The sequence below is a fragment of the Pleurodeles waltl genome, chromosome 3_1, assembly GCF_031143425.1.
Source record: "Pleurodeles waltl isolate 20211129_DDA chromosome 3_1, aPleWal1.hap1.20221129, whole genome shotgun sequence".
NCBI classification, from domain to species: Eukaryota; Metazoa; Chordata; class Amphibia; order Caudata; family Salamandridae; genus Pleurodeles; species Pleurodeles waltl.
In genome coordinates this window covers 614,326,513-614,348,930 of record NC_090440.1, presented here as the reverse complement: position 1 = coordinate 614,348,930, position 22,418 = coordinate 614,326,513, and the positions used below count along the sequence as shown (strand labels likewise).

The window sequence follows — 22,418 nt, the reverse complement described above, 5'->3', positions numbered from 1 at the left end:
AAGGTCAACGAACTTACGGTAACCGTGGAAGTTCTTAATCTGAATGACGAAAGACCAGTTTTTGAGAGAGACTTTGTAGCCTGGCAAGTTCCAGAGGTTGGTATTTTCCTAGCAATGCATTTTGTGCAGTGCTGTTATTTGCAACTGTAAATCAGACATCTTTACGCTGTAAAAATGCTTCATGTTGATTGACTCCTAGCTCATATGTACCCTGAGATTCAAAGCTAGTACATGTGACAAGACCCATTACAGTAACAACCTCCATATCACTATGCCGTTTTCCCATAACTCCTGTTTGTGTTGATTATAGATTTAAAAAAAAAAGAAGTAAAATCTTGACCTACAGAATGTGTCTGCACTGAGACACGTGATGTAGGAGAAGACAGATTTAGAATAACTCACTCTCCTGCACAGAAGACTGAATATGTATATGAAAACATTTCCTATCTCTGCTACTACACTTTCCTGAAATAAATTTGTGTCCCCAAAAGTATTCCCCACTATGAGTTGGTATTATATATTCAAACTGTTCCCAGTCTGTGAACATTGTGTAGTTTCCACTCTGTTTTAAAATAGTACCTTCATTGATCTTTCTATTTATCAATATTGGGTATTAAAATGTGTTTTAATTGTCTTTGAATTTAGCACTTTATTAGGTATACACAATGACATTTTATATGCAATAAATCTAATTTCCACACAACACAAATTATTTGAAGCCAATGTGCATTCATGCAGGGGAACACAACCACTGACAACAGGAAATGGAAAGTGGGAAAAGTAGAAAAAGTAAGAATGATATCTGTCTGTTAATAGCTTCCTGCAGTCAGGCATAATTAAATACAAGAGTAACAAAAGATTTGATGTCTACAAATGTTACTAGTTTAAAAGTAAGTAGGTATTAAGCAACAGAGAAGATAGGTATCCTGAGTAAACAGACGTGGAAATTGGAAGGTGGACTCCGGTATTGACCTCTCTTTAACTGTTTTAACCCATTTAAAATATATTTTTTGCCTCACATAACTAAACACCCACACCTCCTCTAACAATGCGTTTTTCAGCTGGTTTGTTCCATATTTGCATTGCACCTCAATGCACATTTAATTCAGCTTGAACCACATGAAAGTTTTAAAATCATCAGCTCCTATTCCAGCAAACTGGCATTCGTGACAGCCTCAGTTGTGTCTAAAATACAGAATGTTAGTTGTTAGAAATTGTATTGTTAGTTGAATTGGCGGGGGGCCTGTTCAAGCAACAGCTACAATCTCTGGCAGGGTGACCTACCAAAGTCACTTAGTTATTCTGACCCACAAAAGTCACTCAGTCAATCCGTGCTTAACCCTGGGTAGCTTGGCACCAAAATCATTCAGGTTTGAGGCATTGTGTTAAGTATGTATGCAGCACACAAACAGTGATAAAGTAAAAATACAACACAAGAAAAATTCCACACCAAATTAGAAAAATTGAGTACATTTTTATAAATTATTTGACATCAAAACAACAAATTATCAGTACAATAGGAGTTAGGAATTTGTAAAGTTTTTGCAAAAACTAATGCTTAAAAGACCAAAGGGTCAATCAGAGGAATCTGTTCATACCAGACTGCATCAAAGTGAAAAAATCTAACCAACCGCAAAGGAGTGTGGTTCGGATACAGACATTATATTGTTCCCAGTCTGTGCTTAACTTCAGACTTAGAATCATTTTTAGGAAAAAGTTCTGAGAAGGTAAAAGTTCTATGGGGCAAGACTGCAGGTGGTTTCCTAGGAAGGAGCGTCGTCGTCGGGGAGCCATTGGACAAAGTCACGGTGAAGGTTTTTACATTCAGACTTAGTCACTTTTTGGGAAGTCAGACATCTTCAAAGGAACAAGGAATTGCCGAAAAACCGCTGAACAGGATTTGCTGCTACGGAGAAGAACGTAGTGGGAGCTGCCACAAACTCAGGCTGACTCACAATATATCTTGGGTGGATAGATGAGAAGGTTGATCCCAATCTTCCCTTGGTTCTCACAGCAGTTTTTTAGACCAAAATTTTTTAAGTCTTAAGTTTTGGATTTTGGATTTTGGCTATTTAACCCTTTCTGTGCCTTGGACGAGGTGACCTCGTCCAAGGCTACAGTTCCCTACAGGTCACCTCGTCCAAAGCACGGGAACTTGGTGGAGCGCTAGCGCGCCCCCCCTGTGCACCCCTCTCCCCCCCAAGGCAGAGATGGAAGGGGAAGACCTTCCCCGACCCCCCCCACCCCGCCTGTGACATCAGCGCGCGAGCGCACGCTGATTTGTCACAGGGGCCTCCCCCATCGCGCTGGAAGCTCTGCTTCCAGCGCGATTGGAAGAGAAATGCTCAGCATTTCTCTTTCAATCACGTGGGGGAGGCCCGGAGGGGCTTCAAAGGGAAGGAAATGTATTTCCTTCCCTTTGAAGTCTCTCCCAGGGTTTCAAAAGCCGGATTGCTTGCAATCCGGCTTTTGAAACCCCACTAGACACCAGGGATTTTTTTTTTTTTTTTAAGAAAGTGACAAAAGTGACAAAAGTGACAAAAGGGAGCGACCCCTTGGGCAAGGGTCATTCCCAGGGGGGGGGGGGGGCATTTTTCGGGAAGGCCTTTTCTGCCCCCCTTATTTTTTTAGGTGGGGAGCGACCCCTTAGGCAAGGGTCGCTCCCCTAGGGGGCAAATTATATTTAGGCCATTTGGCCTATTTTGATGAGGCCAATCTACCCCCAAGGGGGGGGCAGAAACCACTAGACACCAGGTAGTTTTTTTCTTTGCGTGAATTTCACGCAAGGGGAGCGACCCCTTAGGCAAGTGTCGCTCCCTGGGGGGGAGGGATTATTTTAGGCCATTTCTGCCCCCCTGGGGGCAGATTGGTCTATTATTAGGCCGATCTGCCCCCAGGGGGGGGCAGAAACCTTTAGGCAGCAGGGCAATTTTTTTTTTTTTTTTTTTTTTTTTTTTTTTTTTTTTTTTTTTTTTAGAGGTGGGGAGCGACCCATTAGGCAAGGGTCGCTCCCCTGGGGGGCAAATTGTATTTATACCATTTCTGCCCCCCTCGGGGGCAGATTGGCCGATTTTAGGTCAATCTGCCCCCAAGGAGGCAGAAACCATTAGGCACCGGGGATTTGTTTTTTGGCGTCAATGTCACGCAGGGGGAGCGACCCCGTAGGCAAGGGTCGCTCCCGGGGGGTGGTGGGGGTAGGGCGGGCAAATTTATTTTAGGCCATTTCTGCCCCCCCTGGGGGGGTCAGAAACCTCTAGGCGCCAGGGCAAATTTTTTTTTTGTGTTTCTTTGTTTTTTTAGAGATGGGGAGCGACCCATCAGGCAAGGATCGCTCCCCTGGGGGGCAAATTGCATTTAGACCATTAGGTCAATCTGCCCCCAAGGGGGCAGAAACCACTAGGCACCGGGGATTTGTTTTTTGGCGCCAATGTCACGCAGGGGGAGCGACCCCGTAGGCAAGGGTCGCTCCTGGGGGGCAAATTTATTTTAGACCATTTCTGCCCCCATGGGGGCAGATTGGGCGATTTTAGGTCAATCTGCCCCCAAGGGGGCAGAAACCACTAGGCACCGTGGATTTGTTTTGTGGCGCCAATGTCACGCAGGGGGAGCGACCCCGTAGGCAAGGGTCGCTCCCGGGCAGGGGAGGGGGGTCAAATTTGTTTTAGGGCATTTCTGCCCCCCCCTGGGGCCGGCCGAGCTAGAGGCCAAAATCCACAGGTAGGCACTTTGCAAAAAACACCTCTGTTTCTGTGAAAAAATATGTTGTGTCCACGTTGTGTTTTGGGCCATTTACTTTTGTGGGCGCTAGGCCTATTCACAGAGGTGAGGTACCATTTTTATCGAGAGACTTAGGGGAACGCTGGGTGGAAGTAAATTAGTGGCTCCTCTCAGATTCCAGAACTTTCTGTCACCGAAATGAGAGGAAAAAGTGTTTTTTGGGCCAAATGTTGATGTTTGCAAAGGATTCTGGGTAACATAACCTGGTCAGAGCCCCGCAAATCACCCCATCTTGGATTCCCCTGTGTTTCTAGTTTTCAGAAATGCGCTGGTTTGCTAGGTTTCCCCAGGTGCCGGCTGAGCTACAGGCCAAAATCCACAGGTAGGCACTGTTTTCTATGAAAAAATATGATGTGTCCACGTTGTGTTTTGGGCCATTTCCTTTCGTAGGCGCTAGTCCTACCCACACAAGTGAGGTATCATTTTTATCGGGAGACTTGGGGGAACGCTGGGTGGAAGGAAATTTGTGGCTCCTCTCTCATTCCAGAACTTTCTGTCACCAAAATGTGAGGAAAATGTGTTTTTTTAGCCAAATTTTGAGCTTCGCAAAGGATTCTGGGTAACAAAACCTGGTCAGAGCCCCACAAGTCACCCCATCTTGGATTCCCCTAGGTCTCTAGTTTTCAGAAATGCACAGGTTTGGTAGGTTTCCCTAAGTGCCGGCTGAGCTAGAGACCAAAATCTACAGGTAGGCACTTTGCAAAAAACAGCTCTGTTTTCTGTCAAAAAATGGGATGTGTCCAGGTTGTGCTTTGGGGCATTTCCTGTCGCAGGAGCTAGGCCTACTCACACAAGTGAGATATCATTTTTATCGGGAGACTTGGGGGAACGCTGGGTGGAAGGAAATTTGTGCCTCCTCTCAGATTCCAGAACTTTCTGCCACAGAAATGTGAGCAACATGTGTTTTTTTAGCCAAATTTTGAGGTTTGCAAAGGATTCTGGGTAACAGAACCTGGTCAGAGCCCCACAAGTCACCCCATCTTGGATTCCCCTAGGTCTCTAGTTTTCAGAAATGCACAGGTTTGGTAGGTTTCCCTAGGTGCCGGCTGAGCTAGAGGCCAAAATCTACAGGTAGGCACTTTGCAAAAAACAGCTCTGTTTTCTGTCAAAAAATGGGATGTGTCCACGTTGTGCTTTGGGGCATTTCCTGTTGCGGGCGCTAGGCCTACCCACACAAGTGAGGTATCATTTTTATCGAGAGACTTGGGGGAACGCTGGGTGGAAGGAAATTTGTGCCTCCTCTCAGATTCCAGAACTTTCTGCCACAGAAATGTGAGGAACATGTGTTTTTTAGCCAAATTTTGAGGTTTGCAAAGGATTCTGGGTAACAGAACCTGGCCAGAGCCCCACAAGTCACCCCATCTTGGATTCCCCTAGGTCTCTAGTGTTCAGAAATGCACAGGTTTGGTAGGTTTCCCTAGGTGCCGGCTGAGCTAGAGGCCAAAATCTACAGGTAGGCACTTTGCAAAAAACAGCTCTGTTTTCTGTCAAAAAATGGGATGTGTCCACGTTGCGCTTTGGGGCATTTCCTGTCGCAGGCGCTAGGCCTACCCACACAAGTGAGGTATCATTTTTATCGAGAGACTTGGGGGAACGCTGCGTGGAAGGAAATTTGTGCCTCCTCTCAGATTCCAGAACTTTCTGCTACAGAAATGTGAGGAACATGTGTTTTTTTAGCCAAATTTTGAGGCTTGCAAAGGATTCTGGGTAACAGAACTTGGCCAGAGCCCCACAAGTCACCCCATCTTGGATTCCCCTAGGTCTCTAGTTTTCAGAAATGCACATGTTTGGTAGGTTTCCCTATGTGCCGCCTGAGCTAGAGGCCACAATCTACAGGTAGGCACTTTGCAAAAAACAGCTCTGTTTTCTGTCAAAAAATGGGATGTGTCCACGTTGTGCTTTGGGGCATTTCCTGTCGCGGGCGCTAGGCCTACCCACACAAGTGAGGTATAATTTTTATCAGGAGACTTGGGGGAACGCTGGGTGGAAGGAGATTTATGCCTCCTCTCAGATTCTAGAACTTTCTGCCACAGAAATGTGAGGAACATGTGTTTTTTTAGCCAAATATTGAGGTTTGCAAAGGATTCTGGGTAACAGAACCGGGTCAAAGCCCCACAAGTCACCCCATCTTGGATTCCCCTAGGTCTCTAGTTTTCAGAAATGCACAGGTTTGGTAGGTTTCCCTAAGTGCCGGCTGAGCTAGAGACCAAAATCTACAGGTAGGCACTTTGCAAAAAACAGCTCTGTTTTCTGTCAAAAAATGGGATGTGTCCACGTTGTGCTTTGGGGCATTTCCTGTAGCGGGAGCTAGGCCTACCCACACAAGTGAGATATCATTTTTATCGGGAGACTTGGGGGAACGCTGGGTGGAAGGAAATTTGTGCCTCCTCTCAGATTCTAGAACTTTCTGCCACAGAAATGTGAGGAACATGTGTTTTTTTAGCCAAATTTTGAGGTTTGCAAAGGATTCTGGGTAACAGAACCTGACCAGAGCCCCACAAGTCACCCCATCTTGGATTCCCCTAGGTCTCTAGTGTTCAGAAATGCACAGGTTTGGTAGGTTTCCCTAGGTGCTGGCTGAGCTAGAGACCAAAATCTACAGGTAGGCACTTTGCAATAAACAGCTCTGTTTTCTGTCAAAAAATGGGATGTGTCCACGTTGCGCTTTGGGGCATTTCCTGTCGCGGCGCTAGGCCTACCCACACAAGTGAGGTATCTTTTTTATCGGGAGACTTGGGGGAACGCTGGGTGGAAGGAAATTTGTGCCTCCTCTCAGATTCCAGAACTTTCTGCTACAGAAATGTGAGGAACATGTGTTTTTTTAGCCAAATTTTGAGGCTTGCAAAGGATTCTGGGTAACAGAACCTGGCCAGAGCCCCACAAGTCACCCCATCTTGGATTCCCCTAGGTCTCTAGTGTTCAGAAATGCACAGGTTTGGTAGGTTTCCCTAGGTGCCGGCTGAGCTAGAGGCCAAAATCTACAGGTAGGCACTTTGCAAAAAACAGCTCTGTTTTCTGTCAAAAAATGGGATGTGTCCACGTTGCGCTTTGGGGCATTTCCTGTCGCGGGCGCTAGGCCTACCCACACAAGTGAGTTATCATTTTTATCGAGAGACTTGGGGGAACGCTGCGTGGAAGGAAATTTGTGCCTCCTCTCAGATTCCAGAACTTTCTGCTACAGAAATGTGAGGAACATGTGTTTTTTTAGCCAAATTTTGAGGCTTGCAAAGGATTCTGGGTAACAGAACTTGGCCAGAGCCCCACAAGTCACCCCATCTTGGATTCCCCTAGGTCTCTAGTTTTCAGAAATGCACATGTTTGGTAGGTTTCCCTATGTGCCGCCTGAGCTAGAGGCCACAATCTACAGGTAGGCACTTTGCAAAAAACAGCTCTGTTTTCTGTCAAAAAATGGGATGTGTCCACGTTGTGCTTTGGGGCATTTCCTGTCGCAGGCGCTAGGCCTACCCACACAAGTGAGGTATAATTTTTATCAGGAGACTTGGGGGAACGCTGGGTGGAAGGAGATTTATGCCTCCTCTCAGATTCTAGAACTTTCTGCCACAGAAATGTGAGGAACATGTGTTTTTTTAGCCAAATATTGAGGTTTGCAAAGGATTCTGGGTAACAGAACCGGGTCAAAGCCCCACAAGTCACCCCATCTTGGATTCCCCTAGGTCTCTAGTTTTCAGAAATGCACAGGTTTGGTAGGTTTCCCTAAGTGCCGGCTGAGCTAGAGACCAAAATCTACAGGTAGGCACTTTGCAAAAAACAGCTCTGTTTTCTGTCAAAAAATGGGATGTGTCCACGTTGTGCTTTGGGGCATTTCCTGTCGCGGGAGCTAGGCCTACCCACACAAGTGAGATATCATTTTTATCGGGAGACTTGGGGGAACGCTGGGTGGAAGGAAATTTGTGCCTCCTCTCAGATTCCAGAACTTTCTGCCACAGAAATGTGAGGAACATGTGTTTTTTTAGCCAAATTTTGAGGTTTGCAAAGGATTCTGGGTAACAGAACCTGGTCAGAGCCCCACAAGTCACCCCATCTTGGATTCCCCTAGGTCTCTAGTTTTCAGAAATGCACAGGTTTGGTAGGTTTCCCTAGGTGCCGGCTGAGCTAGAGGCCAAAATCTACAGGTAGGCACTTTGCAAAAAACAGCTCTGTTTTCTGTCAAAAAATGGGATGTGTCCACGTTGTGCTTTGGGGCATTTCCTGTTGCGGGCGCTAGGCCTACCCACACAAGTGAGGTATCATTTTTATCGAGAGACTTGGGGGAATGCTGGGTGGAAGGAAATTTGTGCCTCCTCTCAGATTCCAGAACTTTCTGCCACAGAAATGTGAGGAACATGTGTTTTTTTAGCCAAATTTTGAGGTTTGCAAAGGATTCTGGGTAACAGAACCTGACCAGAGCCCCACAAGTCACCCCATCTTGGATTCCCCTAGGTCTCTAGTGTTCAGAAATGCACAGGTTTGGTAGGTTTCCCTAGGTGCTAGCTGAGCTAGAGGCCAAAATCTACAGGTAGGCACTTTGCAATAAACAGCTCTGTTTTCTGTCAAAAAATGGGATGTGTCCACGTTGCGCTTTGGGGCATTTCCTGTCGCGGCGCTAGGCCTACCCACACAAGTGAGGTATCTTTTTTATCGGGAGACTTGGGGGAACGCTGGGTGGAAGGAAATTTGTGCCTCCTCTCAGATTCCAGAACTTTCTGCTACAGAAATGTGAGGAACATGTGTTTTTTTAGCCAAATTTTGAGGCTTGCAAAGGATTCTGGGTAACAGAACCTGGCCAGAGCCCCACAAGTCACCCCATCTTGGATTCCTCTAGGTCTCTAGTGTTCAGAAATGCACAGGTTTGGTAGGTTTCCCTAGGTGCCGGCTGAGCTAGAGGCCAAAATCTACAGGTAGGCACTTTGCAAAAAACACCTCTGTTTTCTTTCAAAAAATGGGATGTGTCCACGTTGCGTTTTGGGCATTTCCTGTCGCAGGCGCTAGGCCTACCCACACAAGTGAGGTATCATTTTTATCGGGAGAATTGGGGGAACGCTGGGTGGAAGGAAATTTGTGGCTCCTCTCAGATTCCAGAACTTTCTGCCACAGAAATGTGAGGAACATGTGTTTTTTTAGCCAAATGTTGAGGTTTGCAAAGGATTCTGGGTAACAGAACCTGGTCAGAGCCCCACAAGTCACCCCATCTTAGATTCCCCTAGGTCTCTAGTTTTCACAAATGCACAGGTTTGGTAGGTTTCCCTAGGTGCCGGCTGAGCTAGAGGCCAAAATCTACAGGTAGGCACTTTACAAAAAACACCTCTGTTTTCTTTAAAAAAAATGGGATGTGTCCACGTTGCGTTTTGGGGTGTTTCCTGTCGCGGGCGCTAGGCCTACCCACACAAGTGAGGTATCATTTTTATCGGGAGACTTGGGGGAACATAGATTAGCAAAACAAGTGTTATTGTCCCTTGTCTTTCTCTACATTTTTTCCTTCCAAATATAGGAGAGTATGTAAAAAAGACATCTATTTGAGAAATGCCCTGTAATTCACATGCTAGTATGGTCACCCCGGAATTCAGAGATGTGCAAATAACCACTGCTCCTCAACACCTTATCTTGTGCCCTTTTTGGAAATACAAAGGTTTTCTTGATAGCTATTTTTTACTCTTTATATTTCAGCAAATGAATTGCTGTATACCCGGTATAGAATGAAAATGCACTGCAGGGTGCAGCTCATTTATTGGCTCTGGGTACCTAGGGATCTTGATGAACCTACAAGCCCTATATATCCCCGCAACCAGAGGAGTCCAGCAGACGTAACGGTATATTGCTTTCGATAATCTGACATTGCAGGAAAAAGTTACAGAGTAAAACGTAGAGAAAAATTGATGTTTTTTTCACCTCAATTTCAATATTTTTCTTTTTCAGTTGTTATTTTCTGTAGGAAACCCTTGTAGGATCTACACAAATGACCCCTTGCTGAATTCAGTATTTCGTCTACTTTTCAGAAATGTTTAGGTTTCTGGGATCCAGCATTGGTTTCATGCCCATTTCTGTCACTGACTGGAAGGAGGCTGAAAGCACAAAAAATTGTAAAAATGGGGTAAGTCCCAGTAAAATGCCAAATTTGTGTTGAAAAATGGGGTTTTCTGATTCAAGTCTGCCTGTTCCTGAAAGCTGGGAAGCTAGTGAGTTTAGCACTGCAAACCCTTTGTTGATGCCATTTTTAAGGGAAAAACCACAAGCCTTCTTCTGCAGCCACTTTTTCCCATTATTTTGAAAAAAACTAAATTTTCACTGTATTTTGGCTAATTTCTTGGCCTCCTTCAGGGGAACCCACAACGTCTGGGTACCTCTAGAATCCCCAGGATGTTGGAAAAAAAAGGACGCAAATTTGGCTTGGTTAGCTTATGTGGACAAAAAGTTATGAGGGCCTAAGCGCGAACTGCCCCAAATAGGAAAAAAAAGGCCTGGCACAGGAGGGGGAAAAGGCCTGGCAGCGAAGGGGTTAAGCACCTTTAGTATCACAACTAAGGTCTAGTTCTAATAGGGCACTTCTTGGGGATTCAGGACTCACTCAGACTGGGCCCAGGTGTGGATTAAAGATGGCAGGAGACAGTAATGCCCTTGTGGCTCTGAACAGGAGGCGAGTAACCTAGCCCTGGGAGTCAATCTGGTTGTCCTGGGTTCAGGTGAAGAAGCAAGGCTTAAAAAGCAGGACTCACCTCTGAGGTTCAAGGCAGGCTCTAGCCAGTAAACAGTCCTTCCAGGTGCAGCAAAGCAGTCTGTGGAGTATACAGTAGGCCACAGCAGCAGGCAGTCCTCTGAGAGTCCTTCTGCAGGTCCCGAAAGTGAACAAAAAACTGGGTCTGAGGGCCCTATTTTTATACCTGATGCCTTTTTTGAAGTTCGGAGACATTTCTAGAGGTTTTCCTTTTTGAAGTGCTTGGAATTTACTGACTCCCTTGCCTTGGCTATAAGCTGACTGCTGGGCCAATGTGGAAGGGATGAGACATTTCTGTGAAGTCAGAACACAGCCTATTCAGGCACACTTGCCCTGCTCCGCTTCCCCCTCCAGCCAGCAGATGACTCATTCAGGTACACCTAATCCCTGTATTGTCTGACTGTCTGAAAGAAAATCACAAAGTCTAACTGCAGTTACACCTAGTCATGTGACCCAGGAGAGACTGCAGGCGATATATGGCTAAGGGCAGGGAAATGCCAACTTTCTAAAAGGGGCATTTTAAAATTGTAATTTACAATCTAACGTTACCATTAAAAGAGTTTCATAGATAGCAAACATTAAAAGCTTATTAGTCCCCAATCAAAAGATAGCACTTATGAAATGCAATAAGGCAGCCCAATGTTATCCAGTGGGACAGGTAGGCCTCAAAGTAGTGATAAAGCCATTTAGGAGTTATTCACTACCAGGACATGTAAAACTTAAAAGTACATATCCAACTTTTTAATTACAATGCACCCTGCTTTGTGGGCTACCTAAGGCCTACCTTAGGAGTGACATATATGCAATAAAAGGGGAGTTTAAGGTTTGCCAAGGAGCCTATATTGCCAAGTCGAATTAGCAGTTAAAAACTGCATTCAAGTTGCACTAACAGACCTCGGGCATGTTTAAGAGGCTACTTAAGTGGGTGGCATGATAATTGCTGCAGGCCGGCGAGTAGCATTTAATTTACAGGCCCTGAGGATATGGTATACCCTCTGCAAGGGACTTATAACTGAATTAAATATGCCAACCAGGTAGTAACCAATTTAACCATGTTTAAGGAACTGAGCACAAACACTTTAGCACTGGTTAGAAGTATATATAATGCACATAATTCTAATGGCAACAAAAACGATTTCAGCAAAAAATAGGAGGGGTGAAGGAAAACTGTTTCGGGGGTGACTCTGCAGAGAGGGTCAGGCACAACATTAGTGCTACATTTTTTCATTAGAACTCTGTGATGAAGCCATAGTAGATCACTGAGGATCAACTGAGAGACTGCTGCTTGTGTTGGAAAACACAGTTTTAACTTCAGTCTTTTGTTTAACATGGATGAGGAAAATATCTGAGAATGTAAAGAAAATGTGTCCTAATTTTAGCTTTTTACAGCACTAACCATAATTTATTTAAAAAAATAAAAACCCAAATTTTGTTGATATACCACAGATTCCTCCGGAGGAAATGTTTTTAGTTCTACAACTCTGATTCTGGCAACATCACATTCAGGCGTGTTTCACATTACTCATGAATATAAAATTCTGCTATTCCAGTTGTTCACAGGAACTCTGTTGCTGCTGCTCTGCAGTACAATACTGAAGGGATCATAAGACTGACTGTTGCTGGTGTCAAAAGTGCATGTTTCATACACCATGTGAGACTTTTTTCTCATATGCCTAATGAAGATATTTATGAATTTATAAAAAATGTGTTCTTGATTTAGCTTCTGGAGCACCGTTCATAATGTCTATGAGAAAATCATGACAGAAAACATTTTTTTTCTCAAACATGGTTCATCAAATGGCAGTATAGGATTTTACACAGTGAAAATTCTTCTTAAAAAGTTCACAAAATATGTTTTTTGTAGCCTTCCATCTTAACAGTCACATAAAAATTCACTATCTAACAAATGATTTCGTGAATTTCACCCCAAATGTTAAAGGCTTTGATTTACAATAAGGGGCTTTTTGTGTATGGATCCTCTGCCTCCACCTTGGTCAGTGACTAGCTGAGAGTGACCCTCCTCCCCCTGGATAATATTGCTTAGTATTATATTTATGCCTTTCTGTTACACCTGGCAATCTTGGCTCGGTATTCCCCCAGACCTTTTGCCTTCACTCCCCTATTTTTGCTGAACTCATTTTTGTTGGCATTAGGAGTCTGTGCACTTTACCCCTACACTTTGCTCCTGCTAACCACTATCTTAAACATGATAAAATTGGCATACCCTATATTGACATATTTAATTTACTTATTAGTCCCTAGTAAATGGTACTACATGCAGCAAGGGCCTGTAAATTAAATGCTACTAGTGGTGAAGCAGCACTCACTGTGCCACCCACTAAAGTAGCCCTGTAAAACATGTCTCAGGTGTGCCACTGCAGCCTGTAGTGCACTTTTAAACTGCCGTTTCATCTTGGCAAAATACAACTTTTGCCAGACCCAAACCTTCCTTTTGAAAAGTATAAGGATGTGTTGCATTTAAAATAGTAGGACATGTGTACTTATGTACATAGGTTGTACAAGTCCTGACAGCTATCTCTCCCACAGACTAATACTTGGTTACCATATTATATTTAATAAATGATAACTTCACTTAGGAAACAGATAGAGAAATACTTCTAGTATTCATTTGAATTGTAATGTAAAATCCTCTTTAATGGTAAGGTCAGGATATAAGTAACTGTTCTGAAATGCCAGTTCTAGAAATTTTGCATGTTCCTGCCTAAACCAAATCCTTCCAGTGACCAGTGCCACATGAATGTGAATGACTCTCCTGTGTGTGTCGTGTATTCCTTCCAGACATGGGGCAAAAGGGACCGGGTGTAGAGGGAGTCGGCCTTCCCGACAGGATGTCTGGGGAGGAGTTGTTTCCTGTCCTGATTACACATCAAAAGATCCTGCCTGCAGCACGTACAAAGGATCTTGACTCCTGCCTGGGTCTTTGTCACCCTAGACAGTTAGGAGCCAAGCCCAGGGGAAGGGGAATAAACTATCTGAACCAAGTGGGAAATAAGCAAGGGATTGCCCCCAGACACACAAATGCTGAGACTCGATATAATGTGTCTCTTTCAGAATCTCTCATCAGAATTTTACTTGGCCTGTGGAAGATTCAGATAAAGGACTGCCTTGCTGTCTGAAGAAAGAAGACTGGATCTGCTTACCCTGAACCTGAGATCCCCTTTTTGGCTGACACCCTGTTTGAGCTACAGAGACACAACAAGCTTCCAGAGGTCTTTAAACTGCCCAGTCGGCTAGCACAAACTGGACCTGACTGATCCCTGCTACTGACCTCTACTGAAGTGGGTCCTGATCCCCAAGAGTTGCCCCCAGGACCCGCACCCTTGGTTGACATCAGAGTGTACTGTATTTGCCTCAAACCTAGAAAATATGCACACCAGGTGAAAATTCAGATGTTTATGGAAATTCGCAACTACGAGCAGGCTCTTCAGTTCAGCAACAGTCCCCACATCTCCCATAAGCAATCAATCAAAAAATTTATTAAGCGCGCTACTCACCTGATAGGGTATCAAGGCGCTGGGGGGGGGGAGGACGGGGGGGAATCCGTTTACTGCTCAAAAAGCCATGTCTTGAGGTGCTTTCTCAAAGTCAGAAGGTCCTGGGTCTTGCGTAGGTTGGTGGGGAGGGAGTTCCAGGTCTTGGAGGCGAGGTAGGAGAAGGATCTGCCTCCGGAGGTGGTGCGTTGGATGCAGGGAACTGTGGCGAGGGCGAGGTCAGCAGAGCGGAGGAGTCGAGTGGGTGCATGGAAGTTCACTCGTTTGTTGAGGTAGGCTGGTCCAGTGTTGTGGAGGGATTTGTGACCGTGGATGAGGACTTTGAAGATGATCCTTTTGCTGAGGGGCAGCCAGTGAAGGGATCTGAGGTGAGCGGAGATGTGTTCGTGGCGTGGGAGGTTGAGGATGAGACGTGTGGCTGCGTTCTGAATTCGCTGGAGTTTCTGCTGAAGCTTGGCTGTGGTACCAGTGTAGAGGGCGTTTCCGTAGTCTAATCTGCTGCTGATGAGTGCATGGGTGACGGTTTTTCTGTTTTCTGTTGGAATACATTTGAAGGTCTTCCGTAGCATGTTAAGGGTGTTGAAACAGGAGGATGATATGGTGTTGATTTGCTGGGCCATGGAGAGAGATAAGTCTAAGATGATGCTGAGGTTGCGTGCGTGGGTGAAGGGTGTTGGGGGTGGTCCTAGGGTGATGGGCCACCAGGAGTTGTCCCATACTGGGTTGTTGGGGCCGAAGATGATGATTTCTGTTTTGTTGGAGTTGAGTTTGAGGTGGTTTTCTGTCATCCATTTGGCGGTGTTGAGGAGTCCGGCATGGAGGTTTGTCTTGGTGGTGGAAGGGTTCCTGGTGACGGAGATGACGAGCTGGGTGTCACCTGCGTATGAGATAATGGTGATTCCGTGGGGGCGGAGGATGTTGGCGAGCGGGCCATGTAAATGTTGAAGAGGGTAGGGCTGAGGGAGCACCCAGGGGGGACCCTGCAGATGATCTTGGTTGCTGGGGACTGGAAGGGAGGGAGGCGGACTTTCTGGGTTCTTTCGTTGAGGAAGGAGGTGAGCCATTCCTGGGCCTTGTGCCGGATTCCTGCGCGGAAATGGCGTGCGTGGAGGATTTGGTGGCATACAGTGTCGAAGGCTGCGGATAGGTCCAGGAGAATGAGTGCGACGGTCTCGCCCTTGTCAACTCTGGTTCTGATGTCGTCAGTGCAGGCAATGGGGGCAGTCTCAGTTCTGTGGTTCTTGCGAAATCCAGACTGGGAGGCGTTGAGTGCATTGTTTTCCTCTAGGAAGTGAGACAGTCGGGCATTCACTATTTTCTCAGCGGGAGAAGAGAGATGGGGTGGTAGTTGGTGAGGTCTTCCGGGTCTGCTTTGGGTTTTTTGAGGAGTGCGGTGACCTCGGCGTGCTTCCAGGTGTCTGGGAAGGTTGTGGCATCAAAGGAGCTGTTGATTACAGCGCGGAGCTGGGGAGCGATGATTGGGCTGGCCTTGTTGAAGATGTGGTGGGGGCAGGGGTCTGTGGGGAGCTTGAGTGGGTGGAGTTCATGGTTTTTCATCAATGTGAAGCTCTGACAGCACCTGCTCTTCGCATCTAACAGCAACCACACGTGCCTCCCACCAATGCAAAGCTCCAACGATGACTGCTCCTCGCGCCAACATTGACCTCTTTGTGGCCCCAATCACCATAAAGCTCCCTCTGAGGCTCCTCATGTGTCCTTTGGGAAGGTAAACTCTCCACCTGGTTGAACTAGCTCCTGTCTCCAACCTGCACTCCATTGTGTTCAGCCTGTACTTGTGACTCTGACCTATGCCTGCGTGACCAGATAACAGTGATTAGTGCTATTATTACCTGAAATTTTAAAGATGTATATCTTTGGTTCTACTAAGGCAGGGCTACTGGAATTATGCGTCAGGAAAGGACCAAATTATTTGGCAGGGTTGATTAAAATATGCAGCAAGAGAAAAACAAACTATTGAGCGTAAAGCAACACATTTTGTTATAGTATTACTTCATTAATTTGTCCTTTTTCCATGTTAACACTTTCTGGGCAAATGTTTCATTTCATTAGTACCAGTTTAACCCCCAAATATAGCAATAAACAACAGAACAATGGCAGATCAATCTTTGGAAAAGGCCTTCCATAAGGAGTAAATGTCTCCATTAATGTCATATGCATAGTCGACACATGGCTATCAAGCCACACGTTCACAAAGCAATATTGTGTGAATAACCAGGTGGCACATGTGGGGCAGGAGATTTTAAGCACATTTTTGCATCCACAAACACACTTCCCCAACCTCCCTAAAAACTGTAATACCACAAACATAATTTATGCACAGCATGTCCCTTCACTGGGGAGCATTAGTAGTCAAAAAGGTAAAGCCCAAGAATAAGTAAAACTACACACTACAAAACACAACAGCAGGGAAAAAACTGTCTTTATTTAGGAGGTGGGTCTGGTGCTTGTGAATTCATGAGAGTCTAAAGGTGCAACCGTATTGTCCTTATGCTGTGTGAATCTTTTCATGATTCACATACCATATACATAAACTATGTGTGTGGTATTAACGTTTTGTCGGAGCATGAGGGAAATATATGTGTGGTTATAAAATGTGCCTCCCGGTTTACATAGTTATTCGCAAGCGGGCAGGGGTAAGCAAAAAGGTAAGGCCCCAGTATGAGTAAAGCTACACACAGTCACCACATAAGGGGAAAGATAATGTAAAGATGACCACCATGTACCTGAGCATTGTGGGCTTGCGTTCAAAATCACAGATCAATCAATCATTCAATCAAACAAATTTCTTAAGCACACTAGTCACCCGATAGGGTCTCAAGGCGCGGGAGGGATGGTTACTGCTCAAAAAGCCATGTCTTAAGGTGCTTTCTGAAGGTTATGAGGTCCTGGGTCTTGCGTAGGTTGGTGGGGAGGGAGTTCCAGGTGTTGCCGGTGAGGTGGGAGAAGGATCTGCCGCCGGAGGTGGTGCGTTGGATGCGGGGGATTGTAGCGAGGGCGAGGTCGGCGGAGCGGAGCTGTCGAGTTGGTTTGTGGAAGTTGATTCATTCGTTGAGGTAGGCTGGTCCAGTGTTGTGGAGGGCTTTGTGAGCGTGGACCAGGATTTTGAAGATGATCCTTTTGTTGATGGGCAGCCATTGTGGGGATCTGAGGTGGGCGGAGATGTGTTCATGGCGGGGCAGTTTGAGGATTAGACGTGTGGCTGCGTTCTGGATTCGCTGGAGTTTTTTGTCTGAAGCTTGGCTGTGGTCCCTGCGTAGAGGGCATTGCCGTAATCCAGTCTGCTGCTTATGAGGGCGTGAGTGACCATTCTTCTTGTTTCTAAAGGAATACATTTGAAAGTCTTGCGTAGCATGTGAAGGGTGTTGAAGCAGGAGGAGGATATGGCGTTGATTTGCTTAGTCATGGAGAGAGATGAGTCCAAGATTGCGTGTGTGGGTGTTGGAGGTGGTCCAAGGGTGGTGGGCCACCGAGAGTCGTTCCATGCTATCTTGTTGGGGCCGAAGATGATGATCTCGGTTTTATCTGAGTTCAATTTGAGGTGGCTTGCTGTCATCCAGTTGGCGATGTCAAGGAGTCCGGCGTGTAGGTTATTCTTGGCGGTAGATGGGTTCCTCCTGAGGGAGATGATGAGCTGGGTGTCGTCGGCGTATGATATGATGGTGAGGCCGTGGGGGCGGATGATGTTGGCGAGAGGAGCCATGTAGATATTGAAAAGAGTGGGGCTGTGGGAGGATCCTTGGGGGACCCCACAGATGGTCTTGATGGCTGTAGATCGGAAAGGAGGGAGGCAAACTCTTTGGGTTCTTTCAGAGAGGAAGGAGGTGAGCCAGTCCAGGGCTTTGTGGTGAATTCCGGCGTCGAAGAGGCGTGTGCAGAGGGTTTGGTGGCGTACAGTGTCAAAAGCTGCGGAGAGGTCTAGGAGGATGAGGGCGACGGTCTCGCACTTGTCCAATCTGGTCCTGATGTCGTCTGTACAGGCGATGAGGGCGGTCTCGGTGCTGTGGTTTTTGCAGAATCCAGACTGGGAGATGTCGAGTGTGTTGTTGTCTTCTAGGAAGCGAGACAGCTGTATGTTTACTATCTTCTTTATGATCTTTGCGGGGAAAGGGAGTAGAGAGATGGGTTGGTAGTTTGTGAGGTCTTCAGGGTCTGCTTTGGGTTTATGGAGAAGAGCGTTGACTTTGGCGTGTTTCCAAATGTCTGGGAAGGTTGGGGTCTCGAAGGAACTGTTGATGACGGCCCGGAGCTGGGGAGCGATGATTTGGCTGGCCATGTTGAGGATGTGGTGGGGGCAAGGGTCTGTTGGGGAGCCTGAGTGGGTGGAGCTCATGGTTTTGCCAGTTTCTTCATCGTTGGTGGGGGTCCAGGTGTTCAGTAGGATGGTGGGCAAGGTGTTGTGGTGTTGGTTGTGTTGGTGGTGGTGATGGTGGGTGATGACGATGTGAAGCTGTTATGTATGTCCGTGATCTTGCAGTGGAAGTAGTTGGAGAGGGAGTTGCAGAGGTCTTGGGAGTTTGGAGGGTCGATGGTGCAGATGGCTTGCACTGCCCCATAATAAGGGCCTGATTACGAGTTTGGCGATCAGAAAACCAGACAATCAGACCTGTGGTGAGGAGACCTTTGTGTCTTCCCACTGGTCCCATTACAAGTTTTCCACTGGGTTCATCGGCGGAAACCAAGGTTTCCGCTATTTAGCCCAGTGGAACACGTGTAGCGGCATTGGACTCGGAGCCAAGTCCAATGCTGTCGCACAGGTTGCCCTTTAGCTCTCTCCGAATGCGCACTGTCTGCTGGGAAAGGGGGCCCCTGCACTTGTTCTCCACCAGCCTTTTCATGTCGGTTGAACCGCCATTAAAAGGATGACGGAGAACATGGTTGTAATCAGCACGGCAGTGCTGACTTCATCGCCGCTGTGGCTGATTACAACCACGACTGCCGTCATCCCATCGAGATCAGAGAGTCGGTCTTTTGGCGGCACCGACTGCCAATCTTGTAATATGGTGGTCGGCCGCCACAGCTGTGACAGTCTGAACTCCACTGAAAGTCTGGCGGCCCGAAGACCGCCAAACTCATAATTGGGCCCTTAGTCTGCACCCAAAGGGGAAAAAAAGGAAAAAATAGGGACTGTTTTGGGCTTAACCACTAGATGGCGAATAATGCATAACATTCAAATCAATGACAGATTCAAGCTGGAAAATCTATTGTTACAAGTAGGTAGATCTGTTCTTATTCTCTTCCAGTTGAAAAGTAAAATATTGTGTTTTTCCCTCAGATATTCTAACTAAGGGCTTGATTACGCATGTCTCATAAAATGCAAAAACCATGCAAACTACTTTTTGCACAGTACTGGAATTCAATCAATCAATCAATCAAGGCATTTGTAAAGTGCACTACTCAAATGTGAGGGTCTCAAGGCGCTGAGGGAGGGGGGCTGCTACTACTCAAACAGCCAAGTCTTGAGGTGTCTCTTGAAGGTAAGTAGGTCCTGTGTCTGTTGCAGGTGGGTGGGAAAAGTGTTCCATGTTTTGGCGGTGAGGTGGGAGAACGATCTGCCACCGGCAGTCATTCTGAGGATGCGTGGGATGGTGGCGAGGGCAAGGTCAGCGGAGCGAAGCTGTCGTGGTGTAGAAGGAGAGCCGTCTGTTGGGGTATTGTGGTCCAATGTTGTGCAGTGCCTTGTGAGCGTGAGTGAGGAGTTTGAACGTGATTCTCTTGTTGACGGGGAGCCAGTGCAGGTCTCTCAGGTGGGCTGTGATGTGGCTGTGGTGGGCGATGTCCAGGATGAGGCATGCAGAGGCGTTGTGTATGCGTTGCAGCCTTTTCTGGAGCTTGGCCGTGGTTCCTGCGTAGAGGGCATTGCCATAGTCCAGTCTGCTGCTTACGAGGGCTTGGGTGACCGTCCTTCTGGTTCCAGTAGGGATCTATTTGTAGATCTTCCGAAGCATGCGGAGGGTGTTGAAGCAGGAGGAGGAGACGGCGTTGACTTGCTGGGTCATTGATAGCGATGAGTCCAGGATTAATCCCAGGTTTCATGCGTGGTCGGTGCGGTTCCCAGTGCTGCAGGCCACCAGGAGTCGTCCCAAGCGGAGGGGGTGGAGCCACGGATGAGGACCTCAGTTTTGTCAGAATTTAGTTTTAGGCAGCTGTTCTTCATCCATTAGGCGATGGCCTTCATTCCTTCCTGGAGGTTGGTTTTGGAGGTGTCGGGGTCCTTTGTGAGGGAGAGGATCAGCTGGGTGTCATCGGCGTATGAGACAATGTTGAGGTTGTGAGAATGGACGATGTTTGCGAGCGTAGCCATGTAGACATTAAAGAGGGTAGGGCTGAGGGACGATCCCTGGGGTACGTCGCAGATGATTTTGGTGGCTTCAGAGCCGAATAGGGGGAGGCGAACTCTCTGGGTTCTGACGGTGAGGAAGGAGGGAAGCCAGTCCAGGGCTTGTTTGTTGACAATTTTCTCGATGGCTTTTGCCAGGAAGGGGAGCAGGGAGATGAGGCAGAAGTTCTTGAGGTCCTTTGGGTCCGCTTTGGGTTTCTTGAAGAGGGCGTTGATCTCGGCGTGTTTCCAGGTCTCTGGGAAGGTGGTGGTCTCGAATGAACTGTTGATGATCTTCCAGAGTTGGGGTGCGACGATGGAGCTTGCTTTGTTGAAGATGTGGTGAGGGCAGGGGTCGGATGGTGAGCCGCAGTGAATGGTGTTCATGATTTTGATTGTGTCGTCGTCGTTGACGTGGGACCAGGAGAGCAGAAGGCTGTTGTGGCTGGGGGCCTGGGAGTCTGTGGTGTTGGTGATTGACGGGGAGTCTGTGCATTGAAGCTGTCATGGATGTCTGTGATCTTGCGGTAGAAGAAGGTGGCTAAGGACTCGCAGAGGTCTTGTGATGGCGGGATGTCATTGATGTTGGCACCAGGGTTGAAGAGCTCCTTGTAGCTGTGTGTGTTGTTGTCGATGAAGGTGGTTCTTTTGGCGGTTCAGATAAGTTGGTGGTGTCTGCGGATGGCGATCTTGAAGGCTGTGTGGTTGTTCGCGGTATGTTCTTGGCGCCACTTTTTCTCGAGTCTTCGGCATGTTTGTTTGGATTCCTGGGGGTCGGCAGTGAACCAGAAGGCCTTTCTGTCGGTGTGCCTTTTAGAAGGTTTCTTGATCGGGGCGAGAGTGTTGGCACAGTTGTCGATTCATTGCCTGAGGTTGCGGGCTGCTGTGTCGGTGTCGGTGATATCTATAGATGGGTTCCAGGAGAGGGTGGTGATCAGCTAGTCTTCGGTGACCTAGTTCCATCTGCGGTGGGGAATCCACAGAGGGAGATGGTGTGTTGTGGGTTTCTCAAAGGAGAAGTGGATGCAATGGTGGTCTGTCCAGTGGAGTTTGGTGGTGTGGCTGAAGGAGACGTATTTGCTGGCGGAGAAAATGGGGTCGAGTGTGTGACCAGCGGAGTAGGTGGGTGTCGTGACGAGCTGCTTGAGGCCGATGTTAGTGAGGTTTTCGAGCAGGGTGTTGGAGTTGTTGTCATTTGGTGTTCTCGAGGTAGAAGTTCAGGCCCCCAAGTAATGTGTAGTCTGTGGATGCGAGGGCGTGCATGCTGATGGAGATGGATGATTATGAGTATGTTGGCATTTTCAAAAGATACATTTTGTCAGGTCAAACCTTCCAAAATGTATTGGGTGAAAGGTGCCCAGTAACCAACTGGACATTCAAATTTTTAGTGCGGTAAGCAATAAGATTTGCATGTTGTTCTCCATTTTCAGGAAAAAACTCAACTGTTGATTTTAGCCGATCCCATTAATATCAACACGTTATTTTTTTTATGTATATTTAGCGGCAAGGAACTAACCAATGACAAAATATTTGTAATTGAGGCCTGTAAGGAGAATTTAAGTTCATGTACACTCTATTTCCCATCAACTCCAAGGATAGTGCAATATGTAGTGGGGTACTCAATCATGGATTTCAGTGACAGTTGTGTCTCTTCTTAACTGTTTAATCTTGGTTGTTGGAAAGCAGTGATAACTCATTCTGTGTTTTTGCAGGACACAAAAGTGGGCACTTCCTTAGGATCCCTGACTGCCAGAGATGCCGACCTTGACTTAATTTATTATGACTTGGTGGCAACCAGCTCAGTAAGTTTCATTTTGAGTTAACAATTTGTGTACTTCAATGCAAGTATGAAGGTGTTGTTTTGTCAGTCCTTTTAACAGAATGTTTCTCTTTTTACGTTTGGCATAAATGATTTATGTCTATTCTTGTAATAACCTTTATCCCAGCTTATTAAAGTATGGTGGGGGGGTTTGTGAGCGTAAATTGTGTGTTGCTACAAAGCTGCCCATTAAGGTGCATCTGAGATGCAGAAACATCTCACTTGGGGGTGATTATGCAACAAGATGTGGTACAAAAATGCTGT

At 46.7% G+C, this 22,418-nt stretch overlaps 1 protein-coding gene across 6 annotated transcripts in view; it reads left to right on the top strand.

Annotated features, from left to right (window-relative positions):
• CDHR5 (cadherin related family member 5) overlaps positions 1-22,418 on the top strand; it is a 440,889-nt gene that overhangs the window by 105,893 nt on the left and 312,578 nt on the right. For all 6 annotated transcript variants that reach the window (XM_069223085.1, XM_069223084.1, XM_069223083.1 and 3 more), the window contains exons 4-5: positions 4-96; positions 22,048-22,137. In XM_069223085.1, coding sequence (XP_069079186.1) covers positions 4-96; positions 22,048-22,137 — 183 coding nt within the window. The remainder of the gene's footprint in view (positions 1-3; positions 97-22,047; positions 22,138-22,418) is intronic.